The sequence below is a fragment of the Lupinus angustifolius genome, unplaced genomic scaffold (assembly GCF_001865875.1).
Source record: "Lupinus angustifolius cultivar Tanjil unplaced genomic scaffold, LupAngTanjil_v1.0 Scaffold_26_27, whole genome shotgun sequence".
NCBI lineage: Eukaryota > Viridiplantae > Streptophyta > Magnoliopsida > Fabales > Fabaceae > Lupinus > Lupinus angustifolius.
In genome coordinates this window covers 3,450-16,836 of record NW_017720394.1, presented here as the reverse complement: position 1 = coordinate 16,836, position 13,387 = coordinate 3,450, and the positions used below count along the sequence as shown (strand labels likewise).

The 13,387-nt window shown below is 34.5% G+C and overlaps 1 protein-coding gene across 1 annotated transcript; it reads left to right on the top strand.

Annotated features, from left to right (window-relative positions):
- The first annotated feature begins 289 nt into the window (after positions 1-289).
- On the top strand, positions 290-12,823 carry LOC109338467. The gene is made up of 14 exons (XM_019575722.1): positions 290-749; positions 993-1,118; positions 1,235-1,304; positions 1,943-2,056; positions 3,044-3,127; positions 3,940-3,990; positions 4,177-4,206; positions 5,587-5,649; positions 5,772-5,837; positions 5,957-6,085; positions 6,291-6,326; positions 7,368-7,487; positions 7,600-7,776; positions 12,490-12,823. Exons 1-14 carry the CDS (start codon positions 469-471, stop codon positions 12,598-12,600), a joined length of 1,458 nt encoding a protein of 485 aa, XP_019431267.1. The 5' UTR covers positions 290-468; the 3' UTR covers positions 12,601-12,823.
- The last annotated feature ends 564 nt before the right edge of the window (positions 12,824-13,387 follow it).

The following is a 13,387-nucleotide window of genomic DNA, read 5'->3' as shown; positions in this document are numbered from 1 at the left end:
TTTAAATAAACTAATAAATTTATTTTTTAAATAAACTCATCAAATATTAACACTTAAATTATATTTTTATGTATCAAAATTTTATATATGACCTAATTAGTTATATAAAAATATTATATTATAAATATTAATATAAACTATAATTAGAGAGAGAAATATTTGTAGTCAGAGTATTAGTTTATAAACTGTTATTATACAATCTTTATTTTATTTAAGTTTTAATCATTATTAATCTCAATAAATCCTTACACATTATGTAAATATTACACATAATCGATGAATAGAAGATTAAGGTTCGACTCGATTCCCAAAAAAGAAATAAGCCTAGCCTGTTAGCTGACTAAAACGAGAAGTACTGGTGTCTTCTCTGTATTTCTTCATTCTCATTAGCTCCTCTATGTTGTAGACTCTGTTATAATTATACCTTAATTCTCTGTTTTATCCGCACTAAAACCCCAACACCCTAAAATGCCTGAACCACAATCAAATTCTAATCCTGAATCCGAACCTAATCCCAAGCCAGAAAAAGAAACTCAACCAAATCCGAACCCAGAATCGGGATCATCGGTTAACGATGCAGATCTCAGCCAAACCGAAATCCGATCCAATGCCGCAAGTAACAATCACGCGCCACATCCTCAGCTTAAAAAAGACGAAGGAACTCGAACTTTCACTATGAGAGAATTGCTCCACGGATTGAAAAATGATTCCGAACCTGATAGAGAAGAAGATTCCGAATCTCCCTACAAGTTTGTACTCTTTTTTATATAATCGAAACGACAATGCTTTTGATTCCACAATGTCGTATTTGACTTTGCTATAGAAACCTGAAAATGTGGATCCTAAATGGCTTATACAATATTCCACTAAGAAATTGATTTATATGATTCTGATTTCTTTTTTTTGTGTGTGAATAATTTTAGAACTTACATGCATACGTGTAACGTAATGTAATAATGTATTGCAATTTTATATTATTTCCAAAATATCAGTGATGAAGCTCAACAGCAACAACAAATAGAGCAGAACAATGCTGCAATGGATTTGATTAATAGTGTTGTAGGTGTTGACGACGAGGGCCGGTCACGACAAAGAGTTCTTACATTTGCTGCCAGGAGGTACCATGATCAGTTATTCTATGAGTTCTATCTTCAACCAGGGATAAGTAAACCATATAAAAGTTCTTGCAGATTCTCGTCGAAATCTTTCGTTTTTTGTTGCTTGAATTTTATAGGTATGCTACTGCAATTGAGAGGAATCCACATGATTATGATGCACTATACAATTGGGCATTGGTACTTCAGGTCTGACCTGTTTTCTAGTTTTTTAATTTATGTGCTTCTTGGCTTCATTTTTCTTTTTTCTTTTTATTAGAATGCTCGGCTTGAAAATTATCAACCCTAATAATCAGTATGAGTTATACTAGCATGATGTTTTGTTAGTATTCACAAGTACACTAGGTGGGAGGTTCGTGTACTATGTTGTCTCACCCTTATATTTTGGACAACGGATTTATCAGACTGAATATGCATTTTGAATTTTCTCATGAAGTGAATTGCAACTTCGTTTTATGATACATGCTAAAAATCCTTGGATATCCATTATAATATTACTAAATTCTTCGTTTTTATTACAGTACTTGGCTTGAATTTTAGCAATCTATTATTCAGTAAAAGTTCTGCTGGCATGGTGTTTTGTTAGTGTTCACAAGTACACATCACAGTAATTCTATTGTGAATTAGTTGGACTTAATATGTATTTAGCATTTTCTAGTGAAATGCGATTGGGACTTCATTTTATGTAGCATACTGAATTACTGATAATCCTTGGATATCTATTGCAATCATATAAAATGGTACTGGGTTGGACTGTTTATAAATATGCTCTGCTTGGTTCAAGGTTTATTGTATAAATTATCCACTCAATCTTCATTTGCCTGCAGGAAAGTGCAGATAATGTCAGTCCAGATTCTACTTCACCTTCTAAAGATTCTTTACTTGAGGAAGCTTGTAAAAAGTATGATGAGGCTACTCGCCTTTGTCCCACTTTACATGATGTACGTAAGGGTATCCTTCCCTGTGAAATCCTATGAAATTACTGTTTTATTAGGAAGCTAATATGAATGTGAAGCCAAGCTTGATTCTGAAAGAACTTCCACTTTAAATAATGAAACATAATGTAGTATCTGTTCATTCATTGAAGTTTTTGATGAATTGGTGGCAATATTTACCCAGGATCTGGGTAGGGGTTTAAGTGAGCTGAAGTGCTGCTGAAGAAAAGGATGCCCATACACAGATTTAGCAGCTGGGCCAAACTGACACCTGATCCTTAAATGGGACTTTTTGTATCAATGTGAATACAGCCAAAATTAAACTTTAAATAAGCATGCTCATACATATGTAAAATTTATAAATATTAATGTCTATATTATTAAAGTTAGTAGTTTGTTCTTATATGTTCTATTAACGAGCTGAGCTGAGCTTAGCTGGCTGAGCAGTAAAGTTCTCAAGCTCTGCTCGTTTGTTAAACGAGCTTCAGTCCTTTTGGAAAATTTAATATGAACTGACCTGAGTCAGCCCATATGAGCCTCCTTTCGGTTTGTGTTTGCAATTGCCCTTTGAGCTTGACTTTACTACACCCATTGATTTGTGTCTACAGTCATCCTTTGAGGCCAACCCCTTTTTAGAAGAAAAAGAAGCCAAAAAATCTTGGCCTGTTCATATATTGCCAATATTTTCTATCACCTTCCTTTAGAACTTGCTGGAGCTACCATTTAACTACCAGGCATGCTTTACCAAATATAAATATCCAACTTTGGGATCGGTAGCCACCTCTGCTACTTTGAAAATTGGCAGTCAGTCTAATTGCAGGACCATTGCCTTTTGTACTGTGATAATACTTGGATTATGCTCTTGTGATGTGTGTATAGATAATGATAGGAAAGCCCAAATTTGTACCTATTGCAAATAAGTTATGTTTGTATATCTATGCACAAATTGAGTGTCTGTCCTTTTCATTTCCCCTTCCGTCTGATTGTATCCAGGCTTTCTACAATTGGGCTATAGCAATCTCTGACCGGGCAAAAATGCGTGGTCGCACAAAAGAAGCAGAAGAGCTATGGAAACAGGTCAGCAAAAGTAAATGTTGCCTTTTATTAGTGCATTCACACTTCATGTATATTTAGGCTACGTGTGACAATTGGATAGATTTGAATTAGGATCCCGATGGATGGGTGAAAAACTATCCACCAATCCATATAAGATCCATTAAATCATATTTATAATCCATCCATATCTAAACTTTGCGCATGGATTTCAACCCATCCATTTGATTTGTCAATTTTTTTTATAAGATTGAAACCACAATCACTTTTAAAAAATCATATTTTCAAGAAAGAATTCTTTAAAGCATTTTTTAAATATACTTTTTCAATAATCCTTTTTATACCTTCAATGTTTTACTTTCTCCTTGCACATTTTGGATGATCCAGTACTCTTTCTCCAATCCTTTTTAGTAGAATATTTTTTTTTTTGGATGGATATGTAAGTGGATATCCATTGGATATAATGAATGGATTTGAATACATCCATTACTCAAATTATCTGTTGGATTGTATCCATTTAAATTCATTAACTTAAATGGAAGGATTGGGTAGATTTAATTTATCGTGGACTTCGATGGAGTGTGGATTATGGATAATTTTGCCACCCCTGATTTAGGCATTGAAGAAATTTTTATGATTTTTGGCAGCTTCTTCTCTTTCATTAAAAAAATTCATTGGATGGATATTAGATAGTTCTTCATAAAGAACTCGTACTGAGTAGAAGAAGTTTTCACATTTTAGGTTATAGTTTTTTAGGTGTTGATTTATAGTGAAAGGCATATCATCTCACAATGGCATTCTATTTTTTTTATTAAATTTAACATTTTCTTTTCCAGGCAACAAGGAACTATGAAAAAGCAGTCCAACTCAATTGGAACAGTCCTCAGGTTTATCTCAATTAATTGTTAAAAGTGTCTTGTGACTTCTCTTGGAGTCAGAACATGATTTTGGAACAACTTTTTCTTGTTTCGTTATATAATATATGATTCTGATCCTACAACCTTAATTTCTTCACAAACATGCTCATTTTCATATTGTGCCCTTGTTACTGACTCTCATGGAATCTATTTCAGGCTCTTAACAACTGGGGTCTTGCTCTTCAGGTATTAATTTCCAGATTGTTTTATTGTACAAGCATTTCTAAACTTCATACAAATACAAACTGCTAAAAGTTTGACAGTAATTTTTTTCTCCTTTTGCAAAGAATGACAATGAATTCTTCTTTGGAGAAGCAAAAAAAAATAGCTTCTTAGAAAAAGCTCTTAAAGAAACTGTTTTCACCTTTTTCAAAGAAATGAACATTTTAACTTCTCTTCAAAAAATCTTTATTAAAAAGAACATTGGGGCTCTTGTGAATAAATCTCATCCTAGCATGCAGTCGATGTCATAAAAATAATAATATATACATGTAATCATATATATATATATATATTACTTAATCTTAAAAGGATGGAAATGATTGCTTATTACTCATGTTCACCTGTAATGTAATTTCGATGTCTCTAAGGTAATAATACTTGATGCTTTGTTTCATAATGATCAGAATAAGTATTTTTTTTATGTTTGAGTGTCTCAAACATTGGTAGTTGTGATCGGATCTAAGTTTATAAATGAATATATATATATATATATATATATAGTTATTTTTATTTATTTATCATAAACCTACAGTGAATAACTTAATTTATATGTACACGGTAAAAAATAAAAAATCTCATTGATGGGCTTATTAGCTGTTTTTAATAGTCTAAACTTAATCCTATTAATAATTTTCACTTAAAAGCTGCAAAATGGATACAAGCTGCATAAATGAAAATAACTATGGATGTATATAGAGATAAAAAAGTAAACTTTTTGTCCATGTGACAATTATTATTCAAATTGGTTCCGATAGTACCCAACAATACACCAAAGACCAAATTGAAAATAGTTGTACGTTTAGGGATTGAATTGATAATTTTTGTTTACATATACAGGCCAAGTGTAAAATGTTGGCAGGATCAAAAGTATGGCAATATAGTTTAACCTTAATTTTTTCATTTGTTACTATTAGATATTTAGGAATGTATGGTACTTATTAAATGTCAGCCGCATAAAATTCTAATGCATGACAATACAATTACTATGGTACTAATATTACAAGGTATTGTTGACCCATGTAAGAAAAGATTCAACAAAGTTTTGGCTTTGGGACTGGCTCTGTACAGTTTGGCAAAATATCTTGAAAACGTCCATTCATAATGGTTTATGGAATGAACCAGAATAAAAAGTTTAAAACTTTAAAATACAATTGGAATGCCAACAAATACTTTAGCTTTATAAACCTGTTTCTTTGTCATTTTGCTAATCACACCCAACTCTAGTCTCCTTTGGGATATGCTTACACCTTGAGATTTAGGAACTGTTTTGCAGTTTTCTTTAATCTTTCTTGGAAATTCTCAATTGATTTCTTTGTATTTTTATTAAATTGGTTTCCATTTTAGGAACTCAGTTCCATTGTTCCAGCTCGAGAAAAGCAAAAGATTGTGCGAACTGCTGTCAGCAAGGTACAAAACTTTCCCAATGGAAACGGATGGAAGTGACAAGCCAGTTTTTTTACATCAGCTATGTTCTTTGAATGTAACTTACTCTCTTCCACATTTTGATTTTTCAATATTCTTCAATGCAGTTCCGTGAAGCCATACAGTTGCAACTTGATTTCCATCGGGCAATTTATAATCTTGGAACAGTTCTGGTCAGATTATTTCTTCATTTACATAGATTTAATGACTCAATGCTTTTGTTGCCTTGGATTGACGTTAATGTAAAAAGTATTAGGACTGTAGAATTCACTCACCTTATTTGTCTTTGCAGTATGGATTAGCGGAGGACACTTTAAGAACTGCGGGATCAATAAGTGCTCAAGAAGTTTCCCCAGATGAACTGTACAGCCAATCTGCAATATATATTGCGGCTGCTTATGCATTGAAGCGAAATTATTCAGTAAGAAGCCATTGTCTATCTGAATTTCTTAGTAAATTCTTATTCTAATATTCATTTTCTGGATTAAAAATGCTTGTTGTTAGTCTAGTAACACATTACTTTATTACGCTTATCATTATATTTATTTTCTTGTGCTATATCCTTTTTTCCCCTCTGGTTGAATCCTGCTATGAGCCCATTATTTTTTACTTCTGGTGTGTGACAGGTTTATAGCAGTGCCTTGCGGTTGGTGCATTCTATGGTGAGTACTTTTCATTCTAAATTATGTTTGTGCAGTGCTTTCGACCTGTACCAATAGCAGTATGCAACTGAACTAATCATTTTAAATGATTTAAAAAGTTTTTTCGGTCAAGCTATCTAATTTCATTTTCATGTATTGTTAAGCAACTATAGTGTTGTATGGGACTTGATCCCCTTCTGTAGTATTTAAAATCGTGGTAGTCGGATCGTGAATCGGAAGGTCTATTTTCTGAATATGAAGCGAATAATATCGTGAATCCTAAGATTAATAATCAATAATTAAACATTCTAAAATATGTCATAACATGAGTCATAAGATTCATAAAACATCAAAATAACAGTAAATAACACAAATTCAAGTCACAACTTCTACCATAATAGCAAAATAACACAAGTTCAACTGTTCCAAGTGACAGCAGAAGACTTCATAATTCCGATTCTTCAAACAAACCATTTTGATGGCAGCTAGAAGAAATGTAGTAGTATGCGACAGAAACAAAGGGTTTTACTCTATTGTTTTTACATCTCAGGGATGCAAAGTCTGAAGTCAATAGGCAGGGGGTAAAAATTATGGTTTGGGCCACATTAAAAACTTAAAATTGGTTGCATTGTGAACTGTTTTTTATTTATTAAAAAAAACAGCCAATAAATGATGTCTTGTAAGTTTTTATTAATGGCCTGTGAATGACCTGACCCGAATTGGAGCATGACCGGCTCATTTCAGGCTCGCAAGAATCACAATTAAGAAGTGATTCTGGCGATACACTCTGCAATTCAGGATAAAAAAAGATGCACCCTGCGATTTGTATCGATGGAAACTCAAACCATATCGAATCTTGATACGTATCGTACGGTTTGTACGATAGTAACTATTATGCTGGAAATGAGTCAACCTATCTTCTTTCTAGTAGAAGTTAACTGACCTCTTACTTGAATTAATATGCACTGCTATTTAAGCTGTTTTATTACTATGCAAGTAGTTGATGGAAGTTATGGAATTATTCATTTTGACACTAACTTGAACGGAATTCAATTTTTACAGCTACCATTACCACACCTTAAAGTTGGATATTTAACTGCACCTCCTGCGGGCAAAACAATTGCACCTCATAATGACTGGAAACGATCAGAATTCTTTTTGGATCATGAAAGGCTTCAACAGGTATTGCTGGTATATTGATATTCTTTAAGAGGCAACTAACAATTCGTTTTAAAATCATTGGAAAGCCTCTAGGCTCAAGTATCATTAATGCACTATGTTAATTAAATCACAGGGTGAACAGAGACAAGTACCTCAAACTCTCTCAGGCAGATCGATAGATTCAGTGAATAAGGATAAGACCATAAAAGTAGACATAGCAGATATTATTTCGGTATCAGCATGTGCTGATCTGACTTTACCACCTGGTGCAGGCCTCTGCATAGATACAGTGCATGGAACAGTTTTCTTGGTGAGCAACATATTTATTGAGTTTAACCACATTGCATAAATTTGTTGTTTCCTTCCTCCACACTCATCGGAGGTCTTTTAATCTGAGAGCCCAAAATGAATTTTCATTGAAGATGTATGGTAATTTTGGAAACCTATATCCTTTTATTAGAATAAGCTCGTATTATTTCTTATTATTTCTCTTTGTATAAGGTGTATTTTCTGTTTGCTTAGCTGTCCAGAATATTGTAATTAGTTGCTTATGAGTTGAAAACAGTTAGTGGCAGTTACACTTTTGTAACTGCCAAAATAACTGCATCAGTAGAAGTTGCACTACTATAAATAGAAGCCTAGCTTCTATTCTTCATTGTATCAAGAAAATACAAATCAATACAATATCAAAAATCAGATTCTCTGAGTTTCATTTTCTTACATGGTATCAAGAGCTTTTCATGGCTGACGCTACCATTGATCCTCCTTCCGTGGATTCACCACTAAATCCTTCTTCTGCTGCACCGGTTCAAGCTCTTTCTCCTACGATTTCTCTTCCTCTTCCAATCACAAAACTAACCGAGAAAAACTACATGACCTGGAGCCAGTTCATGCTGGTTGTTCTCAAAGCAAATCAAGTCCTTAGATTCGTTCTAAATCCTGAATTTCCACCACAATTTCTTCATGAATCAGATCGTATTCAACATCAAATCAATCCTGCTTCTTAAGTTGGGAAGAACAAGATCAGAATGTTTTCTCATGGCTTCTGAATTCTATCTCATATTCGATAAGACCTCGTGTGGTAGGTTGCACTTCTTCCTTTCAACTCTAGTACGAATTGCATTCTTTTTGCAATGCTCACACTAAAGCACGAAGTCGACAACTTAGGGCACAACTTCGTAATGTTTCACAAGGATCTAATTGCATTTCTAATTATTTCTCAAAAATTAAGATGTTGACTGATTCTCTTGCCTCAATTGGAGCTCCAATTACCTTGGAAGAACATGTTGATTTTGTAGTAGATGGAATCAATGAAAAGTTTCATCCTCTCATCACTACTATTGAAGGACAAACTCATCCTCCTTCTATTAACGAGTTAGAACAGTTTCTTCTAACTTATGAGTCCAGGTTAGTGAAAAAATAAGCATAAAACTGTATCTGATGCTTTTTCTGCTAATGTTACTACTGTTGAACCTTCTCCTACTCAATCCCTTGCTTCTGCGATCAACACTGCCACTTTTCCACAATCTCATCCTCCTTATCGTGCAAGATTTCCCTCAGTGCCTTCATTCCAGGGTCCTTCAGGTCAGATACATAATGGATCTCGTGGAGGGTGACGTTTTGGCAGACGTGATCGTGGTGGTAGGTCATCAGGAAGATCTTCAGTATATTTTTTTGATTATTGCAACAAACATGGTCATGATGTGACCTGGTGTTACTATGCACCCTATGATACTTCCTATACAATGCCTTCTGCTTATGGTCATCAGTACAATACTTCAAATCAGACCTCAGATCCATATGCTTCTTTTGGTCATCCTCCAGCACCACACATCACAACTCATGCAATGCCTTCTCATTACTCAAGGCCAAGAAACTCTCTCTATTCCTACAATCAACCAAGAATTCCTTATCATCCACACTCTTCAAGTCAATTTTTCATAGAGTTTCATGCCTGCACTGTTGAGAGAAAACATAGGCATATAGTAGAAACTAGTTTAGCACTTCTTACTCATGTATCTCTGCCTATGTCATACTGGGAATGTGCTTTTACCACAACTGTTTTTCTTATCAATAGGTTATCCTCATTTTCTCTAAACCAGTCCTCTCCTCACTCTATGTTGTTTGGAGTACAACCTGACTATTCTTTCCTTAAGGTGTTTGGGTGTGTCTGTTTTCTCTTATTAAGACCTTATAACAATCACAAATTATAAGTCAGGTCTTCTGAATGTATTTTTCTAGGATATTCCACTCATCATAAAGGTTACAATTGTCTTTCACATGATGGCAGGCTATATATTTCAAAAGATGTTGTGTTCAATGAGTATGTCTTCCCCTTTGCCTCAAAAGAGTTAGTTGTTTCACACTCAGAACGTGTGTCTTCTCACATGTCTCATCCTCCTCAAATAACACACTTCTATCCTCACACTACTTCCAATTCTACAGATTTTGGTCTCACTATTACTCCTTTTCCACCCTCATCTTCTCCTTTTTCAGTTTCAACGACTTCACCTAATCAGGTTACCATGTGTCCTTCCTTATCACCAACACATCCTTCTTCACCTAACATCATTCCAGAAACTTCAAATAGTGAGTCACCAATATCAAACTCTGAGTCTCTTTCCATTCCTTCTGTTTCTCTTGTTCCTCAGTCCACTTATCCCATGCAGACTCGATCCAAGTCTGGAATTGATAAGTCATTTGTTCCTAGAGTACCTAGAGTGCTGCTTGCTCAAAGTGAGCCAACCTCTGTCAAACGTGCTCTCAGTGATCCTCTTCGGGTTCAGGCTATGCAAGAAGGATACACTGCACTAATGAAGTTAGGCACTTGGTCCATAGTTGATTTGCCTAAAGGAAAACAAGCTATTGGTTGTAAATGGGTGTTTAGGATTAAGGAAAATTCTGATGGAACAGTGAACAAGTATAAAGCCAGGCTTGTGGCTAAGGGTTTTCATCAAAAACAGGGTATTGATTATACAGAGACCTTCTCCGCTGTTGTTAAGCCCATCACTATCAGAATTCTTCTCACCTTAGCAGTAACATTCCACTGGCCTCTAGAACAACTAGACATCAACAATATTTTTCTAAATGGCATTCTACATGAAGAAGTTTATATGGTTCAACCTGTTGGATTTCATAATGGTGACAAGACTCAAGTGTGCAGACTTCATAAGTCTCTTTATGGCTTAAAACATGCTCCAAGACAGTGGTTTGAGAAGCTTAAGAGCACTCTTGTTCAGTTTGGATTCCTTAATAGCAGGTGTGACAACTCATTGTTCATTCACACTTCATCTACGTTCAGGCTTTATGTTCTTGTTTATGTGGATGATATCATTGTGACAGGTTCCTCTACTTCCCAAGTTAATCAACTTATTGAAAGATTCAGTAATGCTTTTGCCTTAAAAAGGCTAGGATCCCTGGAATACTTTCTTGGTATTGAAGTCAAACCTATATCTAATGGTTCTCTATTTCTTTCTCAAACAAAGTATGTCAAGGACCTTCTTAAAAAGGCCAACATGGACTCTGCTAAGCCATTGCCTACTCCTATGTCTTCTTCTTGTAAACTAACAAAGACTGGATCCTCACCCTTTGACAATCCCACAATCTACAAATCTATAGTGGGAGCACTTCAATATGCAACAATCACAAGACCAGATCTTGTATTCAGTGTAAATAAAGTGTGCCAATATATGTCCAATCCCTTGGAACATCACTGGACTGCAGTAAAAAGGATTCTAAGGTACTTACAAGGAACTATCACTCTTGGTATTCAACTTAAACCAGCTAATCCTCACTCTCCTTTATCCATCACAGCCTTTTGTGATGCTGATTGGGCATCAGATCCAGATGATAGAAAATCCATCTCAGATGCCTGCCTATTTGTAGGACCAAATATTGTTACTTGGTGGTCTAAAAAGCAACAAACTATTTCCAGATCAAGTATTGAGGCTGCATATAGAAGCCTAGTTCTAGCTTCTCAATAACTCATTTGGGTTGAGTCACTATGCTCAGAACTCAAATTTGCTCATCAGTGTCCTCTAGTTCTATGTGACAATCTCAGCATTGTGGCCATGGCACACAATCCTATTCTGCATCACAGGACAAAACACATTGAATTGGACCTATTCTTTGTAAGAGACAGAGTCCAATCCAAGCTTTTGCAAGACAAGCATGTACTATCTGAAGCTCAAACAGCCGATGCCTTGACTAAGCCACTCTCTAACTCAAGGTTTTTGAACATAAGAAAGCTACTTCAAGTGGTTGATATGTTTTCAATACACCCACAGCTTTAGGGAGGTATATTAGAATAAACTCGTATTATTTCTTATTATTTCTCTTTGTATAAGGTGTATTTTCTGTTTGCTTAGTTGTCCAACATATTGTAATTAGTTGCTTATGAGTTGAAAACAGTTAGTGGCAGTTACACTTTTGTAGCTCCCAAAATAATTGCATCAGTAGAAGTTGCACTACTATAGATAGAAGCCTAGCTTCTATTCTTCATTGTATCAAGAAAATACAAATCAATACAATATCAAAAATCAGATTCTCTCTCAAATTCTGAGTTTCCTTTTCTTACTCCTTTTAACAATTGAATAAGCTAGACTTGTCTTCATTTAATAATGAAATAACTCTGCCTTCCTTCCTTGATTTCCCAACAACTTCCTTCAACGATTTTATTTCTTAGTCAATCCTGTTGCTTTCTTTCAAAAACACCGTTTCTGACGATGGCTTGGTCTGTTTTGATAACTAGCGCCTAGAGGGCCAACATTCTTCATGCTTTCAGTACTTCTCACTGTGCATTTGTATAAAAGGCAAAGTCCATTCATGTATTTCTGGAGTAACCCCTCCCCCACTTCTCTCCAATGTATTTTTAAATTTGTTCTGCAAAATCCAAATTTTTATAAATTTCTTACGGGTTGATGAAATCTTTCAAATATGCATCATTTCAAGCCAGAAGCACAAAAATCTCTATAGCTTTTGAAAATGCAGCTCTAATTTCATTTTTATTTCTTGGATTATCAAGGTTGCTGACTCATGGGAATCATTAGATGGATGGCTGGATGCAATTCGTCTAGTTTACACAATTTATATGCGCGACAAAAGTGATATACTGGCGGGTATCATTACAGCTTGAATATATCTATTTGTCAAATGTATTATGAATTTTATGTTTCAAGTTCAATAAGAACACATTAGCCCTATTTTTGCACTTCTTGGTTAACTTATGTATAATATTGTATGAAGTAATTTCAGTACACCTTGAAAAATCTGATTGTGTTCTTTAACCAGCTTTTTGTTGAACATTCTAGTTGTGACAAATAAATTCTACAGGAGCTGCCAAATTTTATGAATTGAAATCTGAATAAGACTTCATTTGTCAGAGAAATGTTATATGTTTACACTATGTTTCAATGTCAGCTGTATGTGACACTTGAAAAATGTGTTTCATTTAGATATTGTTTGATATGTACAGAGTGCACTGCCTAAATCACATCCCCTGAGGTAACCATTATTCATAATTTAATAGTTAAGGAGATACTTAAATGATATTGACTAATGTAGAGAAGAAATATCCTTTGTTGTTTATACTTGAATAATTAAATGATATCACAAGGATATTATGTGAAATAACAAGGATGTGATTCAATAAAGTATATTTTTCCATCATTAGTGTACTATTAGGAAATGAAATGGGTCTAGAGGGAGAAATCATGATTCTATGAATTATGGAGATGTCAGTATTATGTGTCACCATTCATCTTAAGGAATGTTACTTATCTATTCACGTCCATTAGAACCTACTTGTTTTCTTTCCCTGTGATCCAGTGTATCTCAATAGAAGAGGTAGTGTTATTTTGTGTAGCTTTAGGTTAACATTGAAATATTCCCACAACCCTCTAGTCAAATCTGTTGTTGCCGTC

What these genes read in the sequence shown, in the direction of transcription:
- LOC109338467 (XM_019575722.1), top strand. Translation starts at nt 469, where the DNA reads ATGCCTGAACCACAATCAAATTCTAATCCTGAATCCGAACCTAATCCC. An exon ending in CTTACATTTGCTGCCAGGAG is followed by an intron (nt 1,119 to 1,234) that starts GTACCATGATCA and finishes TGAATTTTATAG; the next exon opens with GTATGCTACTGCAATTGAGA. An exon ending in TGCGGTTGGTGCATTCTATG is followed by an intron (nt 6,327 to 7,367) that starts GTGAGTACTTTT and finishes CAATTTTTACAG; the next exon opens with CTACCATTACCACACCTTAA.